General features: G+C 39.7%; 1 protein-coding gene across 6 annotated transcripts; it reads left to right on the top strand.

Moving 5' to 3' along the window:
- The first annotated feature begins 1,290 nt into the window (after positions 1-1,290).
- On the top strand, positions 1,291-23,992 carry LOC111976409 (transmembrane protein 269). 6 transcript variants are annotated; one of them, XM_024005228.2, is made up of 8 exons: positions 1,291-1,377; positions 1,515-1,536; positions 4,447-4,507; positions 7,166-7,313; positions 10,899-10,996; positions 13,469-13,612; positions 13,774-13,974; positions 20,434-23,992. In XM_024005228.2, exons 3-8 carry the CDS (start codon positions 4,483-4,485, stop codon positions 20,604-20,606), a joined length of 789 nt encoding a protein of 262 aa, XP_023860996.1. In that variant the 5' UTR covers positions 1,291-1,377; positions 1,515-1,536; positions 4,447-4,482; the 3' UTR covers positions 20,607-23,992. The 6 variants fall into 6 exon arrangements, with proteins under 6 accessions (XP_023860996.1, XP_023860998.1, XP_023860997.1 ...); XM_024005232.2 differs by lacking the exon at positions 1,291-1,377 and adding an exon at positions 5,504-5,568 and having other exon boundaries at positions 1,436-1,536; XM_024005231.2 differs by lacking the exon at positions 1,291-1,377 and adding an exon at positions 5,504-6,817 and having other exon boundaries at positions 1,436-1,536.
- Positions 23,993-26,338: the final 2,346 nt, after the last annotated feature.

Raw genomic sequence — 26,338 nt, 5'->3', positions numbered from 1 at the left:
TCGGCAGAGCTAAGGCATGTTGGACTTGAGCACGTTTTAAAATGAGGAAGAGCCTCTCATTTTACAATGGGTCCTGTGTAGCCTAGTTATGCTAATATATTTGAGACCAGTGGTTTGCAATTAATTTCGTCTTTGACTTTATAAGTAAAATATATTTGAGTAGATAACAGTGAAACAATCAGGAGTCCGAGACAGTTCGCAATAGAATATACCAGAGGGATGCATCGTTTACTAGGATACCTCAATTATTGGGATCATCTTCTTACCACCAGTGTTTGCAATACATTGAGCTCGTTGACGAAGTAGACCATGGGACGCCTTTTTACACGGAGATGTAAACTATGCGATTATATTGGAGACTGAGAATAGAACATTGTGGTTATCTGCCTGAGTGTGGCGGTGTTTACTGCAATTTTCTGGATTATCTTCTCATCAGAACATAAATTATTTTACTCAACTAGAGATTTAAATAAATGTTTTTTCATTAAAAGATGGGCCTGGCTGACATGGACTGTTTCCTCACCTTATTCTCCTTGTGGTTATCAATGGCTGTTGGTTATTTGCCAGGTAACAAGAAGTGAAAACTAAACAAGTAGTGAAGCAATAGACTCCTTATTTTACTGAACTAGAGAATGTCTTTGAAAAGATTGGTCTGGCTGACATGAAAAATACATTAAGGGAAAAGGATCCATAAACACAGAGGATGCTTATCTTTATGCACATCTCCTTATTTAAAATGCGAGTAAGAACGATACGTGCTTTCACGTCAGTCTCCAAAAGTCTCCAATAACACCAGAAAAAGTCGCTAGATTTGTCGCTAGTCGCTTTTTTGAAAATGTGTCGCTAGAGGGGTCTAAATACTGGCTAAATATAGCGACGGAGTCGCTAAAATGGCAACACTGCGCAAGCTAGCGTCCACCGAACCGATGGGAAAAGTGGTCCGTTGCTATGTTACATTCTACCTTAATAAGATAAAAATATATATTTATACTCTGAATTAGACATTAAGACATACAGATTATGAAAGCAAAGACATTGTTTTGTTAAAACCAGATGAAACCAAACAAACAGCGAAAAATCTAAATGTTGACAACCACCATATGGAAATTAGCCATAGCGACTTCCGACTGATTATGATAGAGTGCGTCACATATGTTAATGTTCATTTACAAAATAGATGACCAACTACACTTGTGTTATACCTAAATTCATCAGTGAAATTATGATATTCTCGTAATATAATTTTGTACAGTACAGTAGCCAGACAAACGATAGACTGTTTCTTGTGCGTCACATCCGGTGGAATATTCTAGCGGATTCTTCTGTTGGACTTTAAAAGCAGGCGCGCAGAGAAGCAGACTGAGATGATTTTTACAGGTGAACCACTGAAACGTTATTGGGATGCAATAAACAACCACTTTGTACACATGAAGAAGTAATTATTACAGAAGAGATTCATTTAATACGATTGCTTAGTTCCATTGAAGCCGTGTCAATCATTTGCACTATTTCAGCATCATCTTTAGGTCCTTCCAGGTAAGTCAGACAGTTTAAACTATCCTCAAATCAGTTTACATAGTGCGCAGAAAATCTATTGTTGACTTATATATATAATTATTATAAGCATTTCAGTCAATTCTATTTAGAAAGGCAATGGATTGTAGATTTTGTCCCCTAAATGTGTGACGCACTTTGTATAAAATAAATTGCAGCAACCATTTTGTTTTTGTATTTAGCAAATTATTATACTGTGAGAATGATGCGTTTAACGCCCGAGTTTACACATTTTAGGGGCAACCCTTACGAAAAAGATTTTAGTTTTGAAACTGTAGTAAATGTGCAGTAACTGCAGTCGACGGTGATATTTTGGACGCAGTAATTGCAGTTATACTGCAAAATTACTGCAGTAAAAAAAAAAACGTATGTAGGACGCAGTATTTGCACCATACTGCACTCTGACTGCAATCATTTTTTGTAAGGTTAGTAAGGAATTTATGTAGTTGCGCGTGGCCATTGTACTGAAGAAACTGCGTAGTGTGCGCACACAATAGAGATAGGTAGAGGTCTCAACTTGAATATAACACATTTTAGCATGGACATTGCCATTGAGGGCTTCAGCAATTTTATAGTCAACTGGATGGTGATTCCTATGGGTTGGGAGCTATCAGCCAGTAGACAGGTTTCCATCTACTCATGATTATTAGACAAAAGCAATGTTGCCCCAAAAAATAATTGTCATGGATATAGGATAAATTATTTTTATAAAAAAAAAAATATCCCGTTTTCTCCCCAATTTCGTGGTATCCAATTGGTAGTTAGTCTTGTCTCATCCCTGCAACTCCCGTACGGACTCAGGAGAGGCGAAGGTCGAGAGCCGTGCGTCCTCCGAAACACAACCCAACCACGGCTCTCAACCTTCGCTTCTTGACACAATGCCCACTTAACCCGGAAGCCAGCCGGCAGAAACACCGTGCACCTGGCGACTGTGTCAGCGTGCACTGCGACCGGTCTGCCACAGGAGTCGCTAGTGCGTGATGGGAGAAGGACATTCCTGCCGGCCAAACCCTCCACTAACCCGGACTACGCTGGTCCAATTGTGCGCCGCCCCATGGGTCTCCCGCGATACATTTTCTAAAGATAAATATTTTTATCCGTTCGAGTGGATTTATTTTGAGAACATTTTTTTATTGCGACAAATGATGGAAACTGTTTTTCTAATACATGAGGGTTGCCGTATAATTTAGAAGTTACAAGAGGCACGTGATGTCACAAGAAAGCTCCACTCGACATTTAATTCTAAATGTCTTCTGCTTGCAAACTAAATTTTTCAACTATAAAAATAAAGTTTATTTGCAGGACAAGGATTGTCCTGACTTTCAACAATGTGTGCATTGCTTCACCTTGCTTTTCTGGTTGGCTGGCAAGTTTCACCATGGCACGGACTGGCGATACATTGGCACATGAGTATTATTAGAATGTCAAAAATTAGTAAATTATTGCATTTTATCCATGTGGGCTATCTGAGACATGAAACAGATAGGTTGGGAGGGCATACAAGCTGTCGCCAATTTTATTAATGCGCAATTTGCCTAAATGGGTCATGGAAACACTTCAACCACAACATTTTCATTTTACACAAAATATAATAGCATAGTATAAAGTTAGGCTACTGTAAGACAAATACACCACCACATTTCTCTCACGTGGCCAAAACTCAACTAATATTAAATATCCTGAAAAAGTTGGATCCACAGCCACAAATGGAGATGGCATGGGCAGCGACATTGAGGCTGTCAGACACCATAATGCATTGAGACAAAGATGAGACCTCTATCCATCTCTATGGCGCACACCCACTGGCTCAACCAATAGGGTCAACCAATAGCATAGGTGAGCAGCACTGACTGCCTTGTAATCCATGGCATTGTAGCTAAATAATCCAGTACTTTTAAGTGTGTAGGATTTTGTAGTACATTTATCATGTAGTTAATGAACTAGAATTATTGCTTTTGAAATAGATGTTCCTTTGTCACTTTCAATCTTATATATGAGTGTATTTGACTAGACTAGATAATGCTGTTATAGTGTGCTACATGACTTCCAAGATATTGATGGGTGATTGAGGTACTGCAGGCATACAGTGTTCATTTATGCCTATCAGAGTCCATTCCGAGAATGATTAGAAGATTGCTCGGTCAATTATCAACTGCAGAGGATTAAACCAGTAGTGCTAATTGTTTTGTAGCATACCATAATTGACAAATAGACATGGTTTAAAACCTCAAGCTCTAAATAAGACATGATTTATGTGCGCCATTAGCTATTGTAGCAGTCATTTTTATGTTACTTGTTATGAAGTTGATAATGACATTAAGACTGATAGATGGCCTCATGAAAATAAAGTCATTGACGTTCAGTCAGTAAGGCATTCCTGGACACAGTATATACTGGATGATGGCCTTCCTTCAGTATGTAACCTAACTTGTATGGTGAGTCAGGGAATAAGGCAGTATAATATTGGTCTGAAACACATGATGATTTGCTATTATGCTATTAAAGAAAAATAACAATTGAGTGTTATGTTTTGAGGTGACATTATTTGAATATACTGATTGTCCATCTTTCAATTAAACAATGGGCCGGAACCAGAAATAGTTTTAGGCTACTGGAATTCTTGCAGTTTAAAAAATGTATCCTGCCCAATGGGGCAACCTCAGCGCATTCTCAATTTGCCCAACTGCTCTTCATCATGCCCTGCCAATAGAACAACTTTTAATATCAATCCAACTCATGCAAAAGGCAAGTGGATGGGCCAGTTACCTGGATACAAGTCTAGTTGTGGACTGAAAATTCTATTTTAAGCTTTTTGTGAAGTATGCTTTTCAGTCCAGAACTAGGTTTAATCTGTTTCTGGGTAACATTCTCTAAATGTAGACTGTTTTCCAGCTGCTGTGCTGTGGGCAGACTGACGCAGAGAGAATCATGATTCTGCTGACTCCATCCTCTGGTAAGTGCTTATTGCTGGATGCCCCTGGACAAATGTGCATGACATGGTTGTGATTCTCTGTCAACACTAGAGCCAAGGCCTGGTAAGAATCATGCAAAACCGGTGTCGGTTAATTTTTTTCTCAACTTAGATCCGTTTTTTTTCTTGTACTTATACTAGCTTAGAGTTATATAGCAAGTTGTCAACTATTAAATTATAGAGTGGATGATACATAGTTACTCATCAGAATTAAATCTATAATCAAATGTTAATGCAGGCTGTATGTGATTAGGTAGAATATAATGCTACGATAATATCTTGTTTTTGAAATGATTTTTCATCATTTTTGTAATAGAAAATTATTTCTCAGTTAAAGTGGGAGCATGACGTTTTTTTAAATGTACATATTCCATAATTTCCCAGTTGTGAAATTTGCCCCCCATGCTCGTCTTAATAGGTAGACATCCTGGGCCTGTATTCACAGAGCGTCTCAGAGTAGGTCCTCCCTGTCTTATTGCTTATGATCTAAAAGGCTAAACTGATCCTAGATCAGCACTTATACTCTGAGACACTGTGAATATAAGCCCAGAAATATATAAACTTAAAAGTGTGAATGTATCTGGCTCTGGCTTGATACTTGGTGGAATTTATCAGTGGTGAGACAGTATTGACTGGCCGGATTAGGGATCAGACCTGGCGAATCCTTTCCATTGAGTTATGAAACACAAGCTGGCACATTTTTTTATTTTTCCGGAAGAGTCGCTAACTGGGTCAATATTTCAATATTTTTTAAATATTTGTTGACATTCTAGGCAAACAGACAAAGATTAGTGGCAGATACTGTAAATGTATCTGCTTATTGATTCGCCATAGTGTACTATTTGGGGTTTTCTGGTTAGGTTGTCGAAAGCCAAGTAATGTAAAATGTAAATCAGAAATGAGAAGCATGCTTGTCAAGTGAACTTCTTAAAAGTTGTTGTTGGCTTGTGCTATGTCTCATACACTGTTTTCTTTCAGATGAAGAGTCTCTTGAACTCGACTGGCTTTGGAATCACACGAAGTTCTGTGTGCAAAACAGAATAGTAGGAACATGACTTTAACCCTTTTTCACGTACAGACGTTAGTTTGTTAGACTATTTTAGTTTTAAAAAGGGTTTCTATGGTAACTTTTTATTTATGTTTATTTTATGTAGAGGTATATGGGTCTTTGTCGGCAGAGAATACTCTCTTGGCTACTTTTATCACCTCGGCTTATTAACTTCTGTGTGAAATCCAAACTCCATAGCGAAGCCACAGACACTCAAGAACAAAGATCCCTTTGTTTGCCTTCTTTGAAAACCCTCAGCATTGCAAGGACAAAAAACAGCCCTGGCCATAGTGAAGTATCTAGCGTCACTGGACCTTCCAGCTTTTTAAGTAAGATAACCTATCTATGGTGCCTTTTAATGCTTCAAGATTCTGGCATCATTAATTCAATGAAAGTCAAATTAAATTGCCCTTACACTCTTCGATTACTTTAATAACCGTAATGGTGGAATTACACTGTATTACACTGATAGGAACTTTGATATAACAATACTTGGCTTTCACATAACAAATGTATAAGGAAATTATGTAATTACTATGAAATTTCCACAAAATACAAGCTATGAAAAAAAACCAGAACAAGCAAACTGCTATTGACCCTTTTTAAAAGCTACCCATCCATGTGAACATTGCTGTCATGTCCTTTGTCATTGTTCCAGGTCACTGTTTTGCCAGTCAACTAGCCTAATTAATCAACAGCCCAGTAGACTCATTATCTCTTATACTATTTGTGGACAGTCCCTTACTATAGTATAGTACCATGTGTGGACAGTCACTTACTCTCTCCCCACCAGCCTGTCTCAGCTATACATGCACTATATATTTGCTGAATAAGTATTCCGTGTGGCAATGACTATGAGAATATTAACACTACCAAATGATGGTTACTGTACATACCGTGCCAGCCCCTATTCTGAAAAGTGGATTAGTCTATCGAATGGTGGGTCTCCAATAAACTTACATACTTCTTGGTAAGTGCTACTACTTTTTATTAGCTACATGAATCAATCTTGCATAGGTTTGTAAATAATGTACAATTTGTATATAAAAAATGAAGTTTCTTTGCAAATGTTCATTCTTTGATAACAAATACATTATTTAATACTGTGTAACAACTATATATTTTTTTTGAAGCACAACCTAAACCACTTGTGAATTTTATTTAGGTTCTCGCCTATACTTGAAATCAACTGGTTACTAGTACTACTGTAGGTTGGATGCTGTACAGTAGGTTGGGTGCATGAGGTTTGACTTTTTCCCTTTCATTTGCATTCATCTTTTTTCATATCTTGGTACAGCTTCTGATTCTGTCCTGGTATTGAGGGGCCACAAGTAGCAAGCCAAACACGTTAAAGCTTATAATTTGCAAAGAAAATATTGGTTAAAGGAATGATTATCTTTTGCGTGTTTGGTTTGTTTGACATATCCGTTTAAACAGGATTTACATACTGTACAGCAGTTTAGATATGGCCATCAGATATGATATGGTACTATCATATCTGTAGTGTTTTAGCTACAATCCTCTTAAGAGCAGCTAAGTGAATCTAACATAGACCACCAGCTAATAGCAATCACTGTCCTCACTGTTCTCAGGTTTCTTCCAGCGCACCAATAAGCTATTTCTAAGCGAGCAGGCCACGGGTGTCCAGCTCAAGGAGTTTGTACGCAAAAATGCAGCCAATGCTCTGTCTATGGCCAACATGCTCATGGGCATGGCCTCTATTCTCTGCAGCCTGAACGGGTGAGTGAACACAGCATACAGTATCTGATTTTCTTTGACAAAACCATACTATAGCTAGCATAGACAGTGGCAGTGTTATGTTATTATAGCATACATCTTTGTTATATCTGTGAGGCTTTTCTTTTTTGAATGTCCTGTTGACGGTTGACACAAGCGCATGTCCTGCCCAAAAAAAAAAGGCTGAGCTGTTGAGGGAAGACAGATGAACACAAGCAGCTTATCAAGGTCAGGTCGTCTGACCGTCGGCTCTAAAACATGCAGCACACATCAAACACCACCCTTAAAGCATTGGTGGTGTTAAATAATATACTGTTTCTGAAGTGTATATGGCATGAAAAGCCGTCAGTAGGTAGAAGATACCGTTTACGATATTCTGTCAACAAAGCTGCCCTAAAGGCAATTTTAAGATCCTACGTCGACTGCATGTCACTCCTGTGTCTAGGTATAGAATTAACCCTAATTGGTCTAGTCTTTGTAATAGTTTCAGGGTACGGAAGGTTTTCATTCATTGTTTCTGGAATTGGCCTTCCATAGAAAAATGTAGTCAGAGGTTCTACAGGAGATTGATAAAGTTTATTTGAATGCTCTCTCCAGCTGGGTGAAAAGTATTGTATACTGGGAACAAGAGATAAGGATTTAACACTTAACTACAAATGTATTCTTCTGCTGTGGCCATCTAATAAGGCTCCCTCAAGAAGTCAATGGGAACAAAGGATCATTGAATGAATTCCCAATGAGGTTTTCTCTACAGCATTGAAAAATAAGCCTTAACAGTTCTTTAAGATGTGGGACCCCTTTTTGAACTAACTTGGCCAAAACAAAGCCCACATTTAATTTCAGGACTGCCTGGCCTGGTACGATTCCGTTACTTGAAAGTTCTCCTACTCTACAGTGCATTCGGGAAGTATTCAAGCCCCTTGACTGTTTCAAAATGTTGTTACGTTAGAGCCTTATTCTAAAATGGGTTAAATAAATGTTCCCCTCATCAATCTACACACAATACCCCATAATGACAAAGCAAAAAGTTTATTTTAATTTAATTTTAATTTTGCTAAAGTATTACAAATAAAAAAACGATCACATTTCCATAAGTATTCAGACCCTTTACTCACTACTTTGTTGAAGCACCTTTGGGAGCGATAAGTCTTGAGTCTTTTTGAGTATGACTCTACAAGCTTCGCACACCTGTATTTGGGGAGTTTCTCACGTTCTTCTCTGCAGATCCTCTCAAGCGCTGTTAGGTTGGATGGGGAGCGTTGCTGCACAGCTATTTTCAGGTCTCTCAAGAGATGTTCAATCGGCTTCAAGTCCGGGCTCTGGCTGGGCTACTCAAGAACATTCAGAGACTTGTACCGAAGTGTGCTTAGGGTCGTTGTCCTGTTGGAAGGTAAACCTTTGCCCCAGTCTGAGGTCCTGAGCACTCTGGAGTGAAGATCTCTCTGTACTTTGCTTCGTTCATCTTTCCCTCGATCCTGACTAGTCTCTCAGTCCCTGCCGCTGAAAAACATCCCCACAGCATGATGCTGCCACTGCAATGCTTCACCGTAGCGATGGTGCCAGGTTTCCTCCAGACGTGACGCTTGGCATTCAGACCGAATAGTTCAATCTTGGTTTCATCAGATGAGAGAATCTTGTTTCTCATGGTCTGAGAGTCCTTACGGTGCCTTTTGGCAAACTCCAAGCGGGCTGTCATGAGCCTTTTACCAAGGAATGGCTTCCGCCTGGACACTACCTACCATAAAGGCTTGATTGGTGCAGTGCTGCAGATATGGTTGTCCTTCCGGAAGGTTCTCCCATCTCCACAGAGAAACTCTGGGGCTCTGTCAGAGTGACCATTGGGTTCTTGGTCACCTCCCTGACCAAGGCCCTTCTCCCCCGATTGCTTAGTTTGGCCAGGCAGCCAGGTCCTGAGAGCTCTGGAGCGAAGATCTCTGTACTTTGCAACGGTCGTCTTTCCCTCGATCCTGACTAGTCTCCCAGTCCCTGCCGCTGAAAAATATCCCCACAGCATGATGCTGCCGCCGCCATGCTTCACCGTAGGGATGGTGCCAGGTTTCCTCCAGATGTGACGCTTGGCATTCAGGCCAAATAGTTCAATCTCCACAGAGGAACTCTGGAGCTCCAGAGTGACCATCGGGTTCTTGGTCACCTCCCTGACTAAGGCCCTTCTCCCCCGATTGCTAAGTTTGGCAGGGCGGCCAGCTCTAGGAAGAATCTTGGTGGTTCCAAACTTCTTCCATTTTAAGAATGATGGAGGCCACTGTGTTCTTGGGGACCTTCAATGCTGCAGAAATGTTTTGGTACCCTTCCCCAGATCTGTGCCTCGACACAATCCTGTCTCGGAGCTCTACGGACAATTCCTTTGAGCTCATGGATTGGTTTTTGCTCTGACATGCACTTTCAATTGTGGGCCCTTATATAGACAGGTGTGTGTCTTTCCAAATCATGTCCAAACAATTGAATTTACCACAGGTGGACTCTAATCAAGTTGTAGAAACACCTCAAGGATGATCAATGGAAACGGAATGCACCTGATCTGAATATCGAGTCTCATAGCTAAGGGTCTGAATAGTTAAGTAAGGTATTTCTATTTTTTTTTAAATAAATTAGCAAATTCTAAAACCTGTTTTCGCTTTGTCATTATAGGGTATTGTGTGTAGATTTATGAGGTGCAAAAAATATTTTATCCATTTTAGAATAAGGATGTAACGTAACAAAATGTGGGAAAAGTCAAGGGGCCTGAATACTTTCCGAATGCACTTTGTTGGCTTTTTTTGCTCTTTACATACTTGACCTCTGTTATTGTGTAGTCTGGTGCTTGTATGTCTATGATCTGCATAAATCCATTTGAATTTGACAGCACCCCGTTTGACTTGAACAAAACCTTCCATACATATTTGGTCATTGTAGGAAATGGAAAATATACACTGAGATATAATTTAACAGGGTTGTCAAACTTTTAAAAAATCATTTCTGGATTTCTTTATATTGTAATAGAAAGACAGAAAATCTCTAACATAAATTAGCGAGAAATGAATAATAAAATAGTTTGACCACACTGTAAGCTTTGAAATTATATGAAACTCAAATATTTATCTTTTCCAGTGATGAAGACATGGATGTGTCATGGTATTGGTGGTATGCAAAATGGGTCAACTTTGAGCACCTTTATCTCCTGTATTTTAGCATTCAGGGGGAAAGGTCACTTAATGACCACTTCTTCCATGGACAAACATGTATGGAAAGTGTTGTTTAAATCAAAAGTGATGCTGTCAAAAATGTAGTTAAAAAAAAAAAATTGTCTGTTCATCTTGTTTGTCTATTTTTGTATCTAAGTTATGCTCTTTATTCCCCTGTAGTTAGTTTTTTTGCCTTGTTTTCTTGTATGATATTTGTGTGTTTTTCTTACTCTGTAAAAGCCACAAGTTAATCCAAAAATAAAAAGCAGCCCTTGGTGTGACTTTGCCTTAAGTACAGTGGTAATAAATAAGTAATCTATAGGTTACTGTGTATTTACATTTGTATCATGTATTGTCATTTCTATATTGTAAAACTGCAACCCAACATTTGACCCTCCTTTTGCAGCCACCAACATGCAGCCTGCTGGCTGGTCCTGATTGGCTACCTGCTGGATTTGGCAGATGGGGCAGTTGCCAGGCGACTGGATGCATGCTCTCCACTAGGTGAGTGGAGTGGTGTCCATTACCTCTAGCCGGGGCTAAACTTCAACTGAGACACTGATGATTCACTAGCCTGAAACATGTAGTTATGACAAGGACTATGAGAGGGTAAGACACCACAAACAGGATCAGGCTAGTGATGCACACAACCCAGCCATCTACTACTGGCGCTGGTCATTATAGCTGATGGATCAAATGGCCTAATGGGCAACGGTTACGACCTTAAAAGACAAATAAAAGGAGCCATGTATAATTCAGAAGATCATTTACCGACCTACAGTGCATTCGGAAAGTATTCAGACCCCTTGATTTTTTTGCCCCCACATTTTGTTACGTTACAGCCTTATTCTATAATTAATTAAATACATTTGACCCTCATCAATATGCACACAATACCCCATAAAGCGAAAACAGGTTTAGACATTTTTGCAAATGTATTAAAAAATAAAAACAGAAACCTTACATAAGTATTTAGACCATTTATGAGACTCAAAATTGAGCTCAGGTGCATCCTGTTTCTATTGATCATCCTTGAGATGTTTCTACAACTTGATTGGAGTCCACCTGTGGTAAATTCAATTGAATGGACATAATTTGGAAAGGCACACACCTGTCACAAGGTCCCACCGTTGACAGCCATGTCAGCAAAAACCAAACCATGAGGTCGAAGGAATTGTTCGTAGAGCTCCGAGACAGGATTGTGTCGAGGCACAGATCTGGGGAAGGGTACCAAAACAATTCTGCAGCATTGAAGGTCCCCAAGAACACTGGCCTTCCTCATTCTTAAATGGAAGAAGTTTGGAACCACCAAGATTCTTCCTAGAGCTGGCCGCCCTGCCAAACTTAGCAATCGGGGGAGAAGGGCCTTAGTCAGGGATGTGACCAAGAACCCGATGGTCACTCTGACAGAGCTCTTGAGTTCCTCTGTGGAGATTGAACTATTTGGCCTGAATGCCAAGCGTCACGTCTGGAGGAAACCTGGCACCATCCCTACGGTGAAGCATGGCGGCGGCAGCATCATGCTGAGGGGATGTTTTTCAGCGGCAGAGACTGGGAGACTAGTCAGGATCAAGGGAAAGATGAACGTTGCAAAGTACAGAGATCTTCTCTCCAGAGCACTCAGGACCTCAGACTGGGGCTAAGGTTTACTTTGAATAAGGCTGTAACGTAACAAACGTCAAGGGGTCTGAATACTTTCCAAATGCACTGTATATGCATATTTTAGAGGTAGAACCCAATCCGCATAAACAAAAAAGGTGCTATCCAGTCCCCATAGGAGAACCCTTAGAAGAACCCTTTTGGTTCCATGTTAAACTGTTGGGTATAATCAGAGAGTTCTACATGGAACCCAAAATAGTTTTTTACCTGGAACCAAAAAGGGTTCTCCTATGGGACAGTAGGTTGCATACTGCAACAAGTTTGGTCCAAAGTTTGGTTACAAAGACACCATTAAAAACATTCTTGAATGTAAGGGAGAATCCAAAGGGAACTTAAGTGACAGCAAACCAAAGAAAAAAACGAATCTCATTGCAGTAAGTGTACTTGCTGTCATTTAGCTGTGCTGATCGGCTTCTATCTCTGTATGTAGTTCAGTAAATTATCTTCTCTGCATTGCACTGGTTCCATGTCTTTGTTGAATTCTGTCTGCCGTAGACTGTTGCGTATTATTAGGAAATAGCCTAGCTAATGATTCAATAAAAAAGTTAAGCAAACTCCTATTGTATACGACACAGCATATTCTCAAGTGATCACAACGGGATATGACGTAATAAAAAGGCACATACAGGTGGCTTTATACATAACGACCTCCTGTGTGCAGATAGTCACGTCTACACTGCTATGGATCCCACGGCTGCCTGAAATAGCTCCCAGCAGGTGCACAACAATGCATCGTCACCCGGATATTTCAGGGGCTTTGTGTTCCATCAGTGTTTTTCTGCATGACTTTGCAGGTGGGTGGTGTTGTGCCCCCGTTTTTGTGTCAATTGAACTTTCCCTTTCCGACTAAGCAGTCTGATTCGGGGGGCTCATGCTCCAATTGTCTGTTTTATCCCAATGCTTTGGGCCCTCAACATATCTGAAATTGCTGAAATTGTTGACCCCTGTGCTGTGAAATTCCATCTCGTTCATTGGAGCTGGGGTCAGAATCACCTCCTGCTCGTCGCTCGGTGACAACATGCTCCCTGCTCTGGGGGGACAAACAGACTGTGGCATTTGGGAATGTTGTTTACAAAGGAAAGTGGCAGGCCTTATATGCTGACACCGACATTTCCACTACAGATGGACCCTTTTTACACAAACGCGCACACAGGAAAGGGAGAAGTAGACATAAACAAGATTAGATTAACTTGTTTTGTCTTATGTTAGCAGTGAACTAACCTCACAGCAGTAGCATGTAGACATTAATCTGTCATGTGAGACAAGTCATGAGACAAATGTATAACTAGTCACTTCCTGTCTTTCTCTCTGGTTCAGGTGCTAAACTGGATGATTTTGCAGATTTCACAACCTTTGGGATTGCAACATCATTGCTCCTGAGGACACATGCCTTAATGGACAACATCCTGTGCATGTGCTATGTCCTGTCTGTGTTTGTCCGCCTCTGCTTCTTCTCCAGCGGTAAGTGACGCAGAAAGAAAACGTGAAACGATGGCATGATCAATTTCAGTCTTCATGTATTTATCATTCAAAGTACAGTCTAGGCTGAATAAAGACTGAATAATGTCAGATTCAGTCTTCATTTAGGTCTTGTCTCTCTTTCTGTGGTTTTTCATCTCCAGGCATCCCCTTCATGTACCGTGGCCTGCCATGTATCTACTCTTCTGCCATCCTGGCCTGTCTCTCCCTGCTGACCGGAGGTAACATGGTGATCCTGCGTGTCACTGCTGTGGCCATGATCCTCTTCATGGTCAACCAGGGCTTCTACCCTCACGACAGGGTCCTGGAGTCACAGGCCTGGAAGAAGGTGGTCTACGCTGGAGGTAATACACCAGATGCGGTGTTTCTTTATCTTGGTCCAGGGGACACAAAGGAGTGCACTATTTAGTTTTTGCCCTAGCACTACACAACTGATTCAATTAATCAAAGGGTTGATGATGAGTTAATTAGTGGAATCATATGTGTAGTGCTAGCCTCGTACAACCAGCCTGATCTCGCAAGCATGCATAAATAATTTGCTGCACGGATCATTTATATAAGCTCGCAGGATCAGGCTGGTTATACGAGGCTAGTGTAGTGCTACGGGCAAAAACCGAATGGTTCACCCCTTTGGGTCCCCATGACCAGGGTTAACAAACTGCACCAGTAGAATAGGTAGTAGAGAGGTATTGAATTAGCTCTTGAAAATTAGAATTCAAGTAAAAACAACAACAAAAGCTGAGGCTGCACGTTCAAATCAACGGCCCTCTTCCGCCCTGTCCTGCCAACCCCTGGAAGCCTCTTCCCCAGAACAACTGTATCACGTTCTGCACTTTGTTACTTTACCTTTTAGTTTATGTTTTTTTTACGTAGCTTCTGCTCACCTTCCCTCTTCACGTTTCTCACTACACAATCGTGAATTATTATTAGTCACTTTTTACGGGTGAAACATCCGAGCAGCATCTGCCAACCATTTTCATGGGGAAAATGCATTTAGATATTTTTGAATTATGTACAGTGTTTTTGTGAACAACTTTTAAAGCAGATGTTATACTGTATCTTTTCAGTGTTTTATTTCAATCAAAGCACATATTTAGCTTAAATCTCATTTAAAAAATGAGGTGGATGTTTTGGTCTTACTATGCTATTATTGTAACGTCAGGTGAATGATGGGTGCAGAGTCAGGCGCAGAGAGAGCAAAAGTATTCCAGGGAAAAAACGCTTTAATTCCACAGCATGAAAACAGGAACAGGTACAAACGGGTGGTGCCAAAACACAGGCGTAAAACAACCCACAGTCCACTGTTTAAAATAAAGCTGAATAGCGAAAATCCCACAATCAAAGAATCACTCACGACGTACAACATGAATACACAAAATAAGCCCGCACAAACACTAGCGGGCGAAACTAACCTAAATAGAACCTCTACCAAAACCCTAACAAGAAACAGGTGAAAACAATTAGACAGACATAAACGAAAAGGAAAAAAGGATCGGTGGCAGCTAGTAGACCAGCGACGACGACCGCCGAGTGCCACCCGAACGGGAAAGGGAGTCACCTTCGGTAATATTCGTGACAATTATATTCAGTTATGTAGAATACTAATGAATCATTATGTGATCTTGCAGATATTGATTCAGCTTTGATCTAACTTTATTAAATGAGCACTGTTCTCCATTCCAAGGTTATTATAGTTTTCTGTTTCTATATTAGATTTTTGATGGAAACATCTGTTTTTTGTTTTTTAAATGTTTTCAGTTAAGTTTGATAATTTTCCGACTTGATTTACTAGTTTTTATTCAGTTTTAGTTTGATAAAAACATTTGTATTTTATATTATTCCGTTTTTGGTGTTAGGGACAGAAAGTAGCCTGCATGGGAGGCTAGCAGCCATGTTTGCGTTGTAGGTTCTAGTTCTTCCCTGTTAGCTAGTAGTCTCGGAAATCCCGGGCCTAGAGCAACAGCACATGTTGGATTCTCTTGGACATTTCAACAACAACAACAATTCTGGGGAGGTTTTTCTTCAGACCGACAACTCTTCCAACAAATCCTGAGTTTGGGTAGGAGGGCCAAGCCTGAAAAATCCAAAACTTTTTGTAGCTTGTAGAAAGACATCTCATAAAGTCGCGATTTGAGAAAAGTTTTCAGGCAAAACCTTTGCAGTGGTTTTAGTGAAGGCAGAGGATGCAAACTAGCCACTTGCGAAATGCACTGATTAAAAATAACCTCTGTGATCTCCTTCTCGTTAGCTAGCTACTACGTTGTGTCCGGCAAGGATGTTGACGCTAGGCCGTGACATCAGGCAATTCAATAGAGATCATTACATGGACAACACATTTTTGCATGAACATTGCCATTGAGGGCTTCCACCCTCTTAAAGTAGTCAATTGGGTGGGACTTCCTATGGGTTAAGGAAGGATCACATAATTCCATTCAGGTCATCAGGAGGGATCAGACAATGAATTATACTTGTGAGCAAACATTCCATAACTTGAGGTGGCAGTAAATCGCCAACACATTTCCAGGTGGCCATATGCACCCTTTCAGTTTGTTTACCAACTCATAGAAGTATTAGAAAAAGAAAATGGACTACTTCAAAATGGAGATGGCCTCAATGGAGCTGTCCGTGCTCCCACAGACGCCATCTCGCCCGCCAGCCTCTGATGAATTGTCTGCTTTCAGAGCGCCTCAGAAAGAGTCTTGACTGGAAGCCTATGGCAGGAGCGGAAGATCTCTGCCCATCACCATCTAGCGCAACCCTTAGAATCTTCGCCTAAGTGTGCTGCATCCAGGAGCCAGTATTGTTTTTGTGTGCAACAAAGAGAACCCTCTGAATCAGAACTCGGTTAGCTTGTGCAATATGGAAATACACTGCCTATTCTTGCCAATTCACAGCTGCTTTTGTAAGAAGAGTTCGGCACTTCAAAAACTGCCAGTGGTAAGCCAGCTCCCACAGAGATGGGTCCAACAATCTCCTCCAGTTCTCTATAGTAGTCATAGCGTTCTGCGTCAGTGCCATTGGTATAAAAAATATTGTGTTTTTACTTTTTACTGGGATAGTGTTCTGCACAACGACATACTGTACATCATTCTGCCTCTGATGGCAACTTTACTTTTTCTATTTGTACAGTGTACATCACGTTACAGGATGGCTAGCACGTTACGCTGGCTAGCTATTAGCATGAACGGTGATGTTTAGAAGCTGTGGCGATATGTTCCTACTACCTCGGGTTCTGGGAAGTTATTTCAGCATAATTAATTTTACCGACACAGTAAGATCCCACCTTGTCTAGCCTATTTTGTTTTATCGACAATTGGAAAGTTTACCGAAACGTTTTTTCTTTCCATCAGTCCTGTCATGTTTTTTTTTTTATCGGCATGCACTTTATTCGCATAAAAAGGTTTGTTGGAAACCTGGTTAATTACAACAGGCAGTCAATTCAAGTGATCAGTCTGCTGCACATAGCGTACAATGTGTGTGGGCGGTAAATTAAATTGTTGTTTATAGTTACAACAGACAATGATTGTTTATGGTTACAACAATTTGGTGACGTTTCTACACCAGACAAAGACATCCAATCATGTGTGGGTGAGTGAGAACAGGAGGAAGGGAAGCGGAGCAGAGGGAGCAATGGCTACATAAAAACAAATCATCTGTAAAGTAGAGAATCCCGCACATGTGCAGACGGTCCGGTTGTTTACCTATTGGGAAGTGGCATCCAGAGAATTTAGTCCACACAGCCACTCTGTAAAACAAAAAAACTTTTCTGGGATAGTTAATATAGCACATTTTAGATGTTTAAACATTTCTTCAAAAAAATGGATGTTTGGTCCTGTGAAATCTATTGGAATGTTGATACCAGGGGCCTCATTTATAAACGTGAGTATATAAAAAAAAATATATACCCCAAAATGTGCGTGCGCCAGTTTTCCCACTTCTAAAAAGTGACCTTGATGTGAGAATGTCTTTAGACCATGTGTACGCATATCTTCTAGTGGTTGTAGTATTGTACTGCAAGTAGAACTAAGTCTTTTTTTTTTGCAAATGGGGGATATTATGACGCTTATTCATAATCACAAGATGCAGCCATTTGCCGTTAGTGAGAAGAGCAAAAATAAATATTTTTTTATCTCAAATAATTAGATTTAGGAATCTATTTACTATTATTTAATTTTCATGACCATTGCAGAATAAATTCCTCACCTTTTCTAGCAATGATGGGTTCATATTTCTGAAGTAGCCATAAAACAAATTACTATGCGCATCTCTCATTTAATTGGGCCTATGTAAATAGGTTATGTTTCTCTGTATGTGATCCCAAAGGCAGCGCTGTTTTATTGCCTACAGACTAATTTACCAGGTGAACCTCGAGACAGTTGATATTTTACTTTGAAGTAGGCCTATGTATGCTACTGCTGTATGTCATTTCAATATGTTTTGAGTAGCTTAGACAATGTTTCAGAATTGAAATCAAACATTATGCTGACAGGTCCACAATAATTTGCCATTGTAGCCTATTTATAACATAACTTACTACTTCTAAATTGTTTCCAAATATACAATAAATCAAACAGAATGTGCGGACAGGCATTTGGTATAGGCAGCCCAGTGTAATACAAAATACTCAGAAGTAATTAAAATACGTATTTCAAATACATGTAACAAAAATACTGCCCATCTCCATAGGCAGCATGCATGTTTAATTTGAAAAAGTTACTGCAAAATATTCTGCCCACACCTCTACAGCAATGTGATCAAATATGCTATTGTTCATTTACAAACTGTTGTGACCTAATTCCAATAGTATCAAATGATACACCATAAAAGGTAGAGGGTGTTTTCTGGGCGGAGTTTGATGCTCGTCCACGTATGCACAGTTTTACGACAGGTAAACACAGGAAAAATGCATTTATGGCTTGCACCAAGTTTAGAAATCTATTTGTTGACATACATATTCTTTTCAGAAATGGCACACGCAGATATTTAGTATGAAATTTACACAATGGTTATAAATGAGGCCCCAGGGGCCTCATCAACCGTGCGTACATTTCTTACTAAATTATGACATTTGTGGAGATTCTAGGATTTGCGTGCACCACAAATGATTGGGATTTATCAAACTGTCGCGCGTAATATATACGCATGACTTCATTGATAAATCAGAGCCATACTATATTTGTGTGCTCGTGAACGAGCGTTACAACCCCGCCTGGGAAACACCCTCCATTCACCTTTTTATGGAAACAAAAACGCCCTCATTTGCTGTATGATTTGGAGATGTTGGTACTTGGCAATGTCTGTTTCTTAAAGAAATCGGAATAGCAAATTAGATCACATTTCTGTAGAGATGTGGGTAGAATGTTTTAATCTTTGCAGTAACTTTTTCACCACAAAAAATGCATGCCACCTATAGCGAGTGCCAAATACTGTCCGTGCGTTCTGCAAGATTGATTTGTCAATTGAAGAATTTAAAAGTAAATGCTGCCTACCGCCCGTCTATGCAAAATATTCTTGTTCAATATTTTGTTTGTCAATACATGATTGTGTTTCTATATCCTGCCTTGGTATACGCTATTATGTTGAGTTCCTATTGCACAGCAATACTAGCTACACATACTTACGTAGGTTACTGGTCTATTTACTTTCGAGCATGGTTGGCTATTGAATGAGCGATGGATAAATGGTAACGTAATATTGTTTAGAGGGAATAGACCAGTTATGTCAGAAAAGGAGCAACATGGCCTGCAATATGATTGTGATTTAGGCCTATATAGGCATAATAAAAGTCAAATAAATGTATTAGGCGACATGCTGCTCTACGATCTTCTTATCAACGGCAAATGCATCCATTTTGTCATTGGGCTTAATTTTTTATGTTTTTATTAGCCTACCATTATTATAATTCCTGTGCAAACGTCCATCTCCCCAAAAATATCAAAATTTGCTTGCAATACAAAGATTTGCACACTTTCACGTCGAGTTCAACATTTCTAAATACCAACCTTTTTGGGTAAACTTGCGCAAGCAAAGTTGGCTTTTTATGCTCACGCACCTTTGATAAATGAGGCCGCAGGTACTTTAAACATGTGAGCAGTAATACGAATCCTCCATTCAGAATAAGTTCTTACTTAAAGGGAAATTCCACCCATTTTCAACATCTTCTGCACAATACCAATGTCTACATATGTGGGGGGGGGAATAAGTTAAAGGACTACCCAATGACATCAAAGGTTTTTAAAGCACTGATTTTCAAACGCTATAACTCTAACCCACTATGACTTGGGGAGCAAGAAAATACCTTCCCTCTGGCTAGACACTCGTTGCAGGTTTTAAAAATCCTGTTATTTATTTGTATTTAAAAATGTAATCCTTCTGTTCTGTGAAGTTGCAAAGGAGCATTTTTTTTAGGACTTTATCTTTTTAACCACAGCTCAATGCTGTAGAAACTCTGATTTCACATATGTAGACACTGGTTTGGTGCTGGAGATAATGAATATGATGTTGAAAAGTGGTGGCATTTCCATTTAAATCGAAATTAAAGCTTTCTAAAATTGTTTCAGATCACAATAATCCAGCCATGAGAAAAGGTAGGCTATTCATTAGGTAGACTACTCATCTCATTTGTTTTTCCTGTTTTGTTTTGCAGGAGTTGTCATGGTGTTCTGTTCCTCTTTCTCTCCGGCATGTGTGTACTACCTGTTGTGGTCTGTCTCCTACATTTTGTTCCCAACATCTCTTTGGAGTTGCAAAGTGTAGTAGGAGTTAAAGGCCTTGCTCCAAACTCACACATGGCTTGTCAACAGGCCGTCCGGCGGGGTTAACTAAAGCTCCCAGACTGCTGCTGCTAGCTATCCACAGCGGATCGAAAAAGGACGTAAGAGGACGTTTTAATGTTTTTGTAAGATTTAACTGCCTTTTTCATCATGACCACTTGATGGATAATGTAATGTACCTTAGCCATTTTGTTTTTGATTAATACAGTGTTTGAATGTCTAGTTATGTTTTTACAATACAATGGCAGAATTGTACTGTACTGTCTTGTGTGTACTGTGTGCATAATTGTGCTTGAGATTACTCCAACTATTATGAAGTATTTTCAGTAATTAATAGTCATTTGAGACTTACTGTAAACATGGTAGATTCAAACTTATTGCATGCTCCCAATTTGTAATACATATTTAATTCAAAATATTTTATTTTCATCATATTGCAGATACAAAAGAAGTCCATTGTATAATCAAGCAATAAGGCCAGAGGAGGTGTGGTATATGGCCAATATACCATTGCTAAGATCTGTTCTTATGCACGATGCAACACAGAGTGCCTGGATACAGCCATTAGCCATGGTATATTGGCCATATACCACAAACCCGCAAGGTGCCTTATTGCTATTATAAACTGGTTACCAATGTAATTAGAAGAGTAAAAAGTAATTTTGTCATACCCGTGGAATACTTAAGTGACAATGCCCGAGAAGCCGGTGTTTGGAGGATATATTGGCACGGGCGTTAGACCCGAGACGAAGTCGTGGGGCCGGCAAACCATGCCAATATATCCTCCAAACACCAGCTTTGACGGCATTATCAATTTTATACAACGGGTTACCAACATATTCAAATAATGATTTACAGATTTTCATAAAATATATTTTGATGAATGTATTCATACCATTTAACCCTTCCACAAGATATAGTCCTGACACAAATCTAGTGTTGCTACCCAAGCCGGCTGGTCGTTCGTTCTATCGGTTCGGTTGCCAGAGACGCGACCCAGTCGTTCGTTCTAAATGTTTGATTGGCATACTGGCTGGCAACGTTCTTATCCCTTTCTTGCTAGCCAACTACGGCTAACTTAGTCACTTCAAACAGTGCAGCCAGAATAACAACAAACTAGCTTCATTTTCATTTGTTTAAGGTGTTTTTTAGTGACATTTATTTGGTTGCATACAAAACAATGAGCTAATGATGAACGATTTCACCTGGCATAGAAAATGTGTCCCGATGAGCTAGCCAACAACACAGCTAACACAATCACTTCAAACTCGATCTGGAAAGACTGCAAACTAGCTGCACTTTGTTTCGTTTGACCTGTTTTCTATTGATATTTCTTCATATATCCATAAAAATTATGCTAATTCATTTTGACTGGCTGAGAAAAGCTGACTGCCTGTCTCATCCCGACACGTTCATTACTATGGGACAGCTGGAGATCGAATTTGAATATTGAAACAATGTTGCAAATTTCAGAGACAGACAGCAAGGTTTATACAAATCTCTGCTGTTGAAAACTAAATGTTAGTCTAAAAGAAATGTGAGAATGTCTAGATGCTTTTTGTAGTGGAGATCAAGTTTTTAACTTCCCTGTCTGGGCTGATGAGACGGTGGATTGCGGAGTCAGATGGAACAGAGCAGTCAGTGGTGGGAAAAGTACCCAATTTTCATACTTGAGTAAAAGTAAAGATACCTTTTGTAGAAAATGACTCAAGTGAAAGAGCACCCAGTAAAATACTACTTGAGTAAAAGTATTTGTGTTTAAATATACTTGAGTATCTAAAGTATAAATCATATCAAATTGCTCATACATTTATTTTAATTTTACGGATAGCCAGGTGCACACTCTTAACACTCAGACATAATTTACAAACGAAACATATGTGTTTAGTGTGTCTGCCAGATCAGAGGCAGTAGGGATGTTCTCTTGATAAGTGTGTGAATTTGACCATTTTCCAGTCCTGCTAAGCATTCAAAATATAATGAGTGCTTTTGAGTGTCAGGGAAATGGACTTTTCACTCCATACATTTATTTGATTTAGAAATGCAGTAAAGTAAAAGTTGTCCAATAGTAAAGTACAGATGCCCCCAAAAAACAACTTAAGTAGTACTTTTTAAGTATTTTTACTTAAGTACTTAACACCACTGGAACAGAGTAAATAGGCATTTTAATGTCAGATTTAGCAGGTGGTAACTTGTGGAATAGACACAGGCTGGAATGCGGTTTTAAACAATCAGCGTCCAGGATTAGACCCACCTGTTGTATAAGGTCTGATATACCATGGCTTTCAGCATTTAGGGCTCAAACCACCCAGTTTGTTTTTTAAATGATGGTAGACACTCTGGTTCATATCTTCTGTTCTACTTAACTCTACCACAGTGATTGTACATAATACATTGTGTGTGCATATGGGATTGTTAAATATTGTTTTTTTATTTTAACTTCAAAAACCAAGTTTGTTTTTGAGCATCGAACTGCATTCTTTAATCTAAATTTGGGAAAAAATGATCCTCCTACCATTGCGACGAGAGATTTAGTTTCATTTCATTGGAGGCAAAATGTATTAGTGCTTACGTTCCCACCAGATATTTGAATCACTAGAATTACAGTACTATTTTAAAAAGATGTCATGGGCTAGCCATGGTGAATACAATATTGAGCATTCATATAAGATAACTGGTTCTAGTGTTTAACTCAAAACACATGAGCAGATTTCATTCTAAGTAAGAGTTTGACATCTTTCCATTTGATTTACACGAGTGGTTCCATTTAATCTCCTGTGAACGTAGCTTTTTATTTGGTATTTGTGCACCTCTGCTTCTGTTTTAGGAGGCTTTGCACTTTCAGTAGTACCAAAAAAATTGCTTTTTACCCAAGGTATATTGATGAATGTATTTTTATTTTTTTTCATAACACTAGTGCCGGCCCGAACTGTGCTGGCTTGGATCATTTTCATTCCTGCTGTCCTTTCCAGCACTGTTCCAGTAACTATGGTTTATGTGTCACTAGTCCTGCACAGCTCATCTCGGCTTGGTTCGGCTCAGCTCAGTAGTGTGAAAAAGTTTTGCGGTTACTTTTAAGCGTGAGTCATGACAAATGTTATCTAGATATTCCTGTTCTTGATCCAGTCGGTCGAGCAAGGACTTATTCCATTTCCGCATGACTGGGTGTGTTATGAAAATGGCGGTTTGTGCCTCTCTTTAGGATTTTAGATGTGTGTGAGTGATGGAGACAATGTGACGAGTTTGTTTTGAAATGTCTTGAGACTGACAACAGCAACTCTACAGTACAACTATAAATGTCACCTCCACGTGGTCCAAACTGCTGGTTTGTTAACATCATGGTCAATGACAAGCAATTTTATGAACAAAATCAACAGTGTAGAGGGAGTGAAGTACACTTAAAGGCCAATTGTACGTAGCATGATCAGTGACTTCAAGACTTCAACTGTATGACCACAATACATGCCTCATTACTACAGTTCAATGCACAAGAGTGATACTCACCCAATTATAAACCAGTAAACGTCTTATGAAGATCTGTATTTTTTATTCTGTACCTTTGACAATAAAAAGTGGTGATTTATAATGACTTGCCTGGTTTCATGACATCAAGAACGCTTATTATATCTGTACAATTTCAAAGATAATTCCCTACTGATGGACCAAACATGTGAGGAGGGATTGTGACGTGACAATAACATTAGTAGAAGATTTTTCTTCCTGGCATCCATTTTGTGCTGAAAGTCTCACTCATCCAAAAATCCCCAGTGTGGTTCTACAACATTTGTGCAATCTTACAATAAGGCTAGAGGTTGCATTCGCCATACAATACTTACACACCCTTATGTTAAATCATTTACAACATTTCATCTGTTTAATAAAATCTCTCTCTGGATGTTGATACCACAGTACAGTACACATGAACCTAGAATCAACCACAGCCATGCTTTGTAAGGGACCAAATCCTTGCTTTCAGGGGCAGACTGGGACCAGAAATTAGGCCCTGGCGTTTAACACACCAGGCCATTTATTTTCGAGGCCCCCCTCACTGGCCAATTTCTAGCTAATTGCTAGATAATGATAATTTTGAACAAAAAAAAGTTAACAGGCTCACTGAGCTAAAAATGGACCAGGGCCAGTCTGCCCCTGCTTGCTTTTAGCCTCTTCATGAATGTGATACTTTAGGCTAGATATTTAGAGGAGCACACCTGCCCTCTTGGTGTAGTCAAAGATGTCTATGCCCTCTGGGATGTAGATGTCTAGTGTCAGCCAGGTATGTGTAGGACTCCAGAAGCTTGATGGCTGAGAACACAGGACGGTCTTTGAAGCTCCACATCCAGCAGAACTTCATCAGGTCATACCTGAGAGATCTGAATAGCACAGAATGAGAGAGCCCAATGATATTAAATAGGTGGCCACAACATGGAGGCGTTACACAGCTAATAACAGGCTTTACTCGGCTGTGGAGTGATTGAATATACATTATTTTCGTTTAATGAGAATATTATACACTGTTTATTATTATACACTGTTTTTGGCCAGGGATGGACAGGTTTACAGGGGTTCTACACTAAAACTGGTCACCCTAAATTTTGTTAACTTATTGGTGAAGTACATTTGCAAAATGACTTTAATCAGATATGTGCAAAGTAACAGTTACCCAATGTGATCAATTCATATAGACATATAGATTCCAAAAGACCATCTGAGGGTGAGAGAAAAACAGCTATCAAGCATGTTGATATTACAAAAAGCAACAAATGCATGTAGAAATATTTTGCCAGAACATTAATAAAACAAGCATCTATGTATATTCTAGGCTACGGGGGCAGATTCCCAAACACAGATTAAGTCCCAACGCTCACACATCACTTCTGTCTGATTGGATGCTTCATCATCCTCTCTGGAACCTGCCATTTGAGAGGGACATCAGTTGTCATTTTGGCCTGCTGCCATCTTCTTTGCCACCGAAAACACTGATCTCTCTGAAAAGTGCTGGAGTGGATCCAAGGACTCCGAATCCCTCTGGAGAGCAGGGAAATGTATTTAATCTTATTTAAGTCAGTGGATGACCGGAATCAAATGTCTGAAATTAAATTGACCAATTATTTCTCTGTGAACATTTTAATTAAATATATCTGAAAAATGTAATAATGAATTTACATAATATTGGGAATAGAAATATTCAACATAGTTGATTAGTAAGAGCACTGCTGAGTACGATTTCCAATGTATTTGTTACAGCTAAGTTGAACTTGAAGTCCCGGCAATTCCTCAAGGTCCATAGGTAATGCAGGAGGTTGCCAGGACTACAGAACCAGGTACATGGGTAGTGGCTGGTACTGGCACCACAGCATCTGGGCCAGGTGGAGGTGTTTACACACTGTCCCATGGAAAAGGATCCCGTCCACAAACTCTTTTGCCTCAGGCTGATTTAAGCAACTTGAAAGGAGACACAGTATACTGCACGTAAGAGATTGGATATCCACTTAACTTGTTTTTCTATTTAATGCAGTGGGATGAGAAATTCCCTCTAAGAGGACAATTCCAAAATGGATTGTTTTTACCTGCGAGGTACTCACAAAGCTATTCCATACCTCAAACTTTCTTGGGGCAAACTCTCCAAATAGATGCAACTATTTTCCACGCACACACAGCCTCTGATAGCGCTGTACAATACAAGCGCATACCCCTGAGTGTCTTGACCACCACAGCAGTAGATATGTCCTCTCCAGAGTGTGCTTCTGCAGATGGGTCCATAGTGGCCCGTCTGCTAGAACTCCAGCCCCCCCAGAGAACAGTCTTCTGGGATCTCCCATGGACCAACTGGGCTAATGGGGACACACTCTGACCTGCTGGATGCAATGCAGTAGAGTGCTAAGCATTTGTGACAGCATGCATTTTAATTTCAACTTAAAAAGTTGTTTCTTGAGGT

This window comes from Salvelinus sp. IW2-2015, linkage group LG17, assembly GCF_002910315.2.
Source record: "Salvelinus sp. IW2-2015 linkage group LG17, ASM291031v2, whole genome shotgun sequence".
Taxonomy (NCBI): Eukaryota; Metazoa; Chordata; class Actinopteri; order Salmoniformes; family Salmonidae; genus Salvelinus; species Salvelinus sp. IW2-2015.
This window is presented reverse-complemented; position numbering and strand designations above follow the sequence as displayed.

Excerpts from the sequence above, each read along its gene's own strand:
- LOC111976409 (XM_024005228.2), top strand. The coding sequence starts at position 4,483 with ATGATTCTGCTGACTCCATCCTCTG. Across the intron at positions 4,508-7,165 it reads TCTGCTGACTCCATCCTCTG|GTTTCTTCCAGCGCACCAAT; the intron begins GTAAGTGCTTAT and ends CACTGTTCTCAG. Across the intron at positions 13,613-13,773 it reads CCTCTGCTTCTTCTCCAGCG|GCATCCCCTTCATGTACCGT; the intron begins GTAAGTGACGCA and ends TTTCATCTCCAG.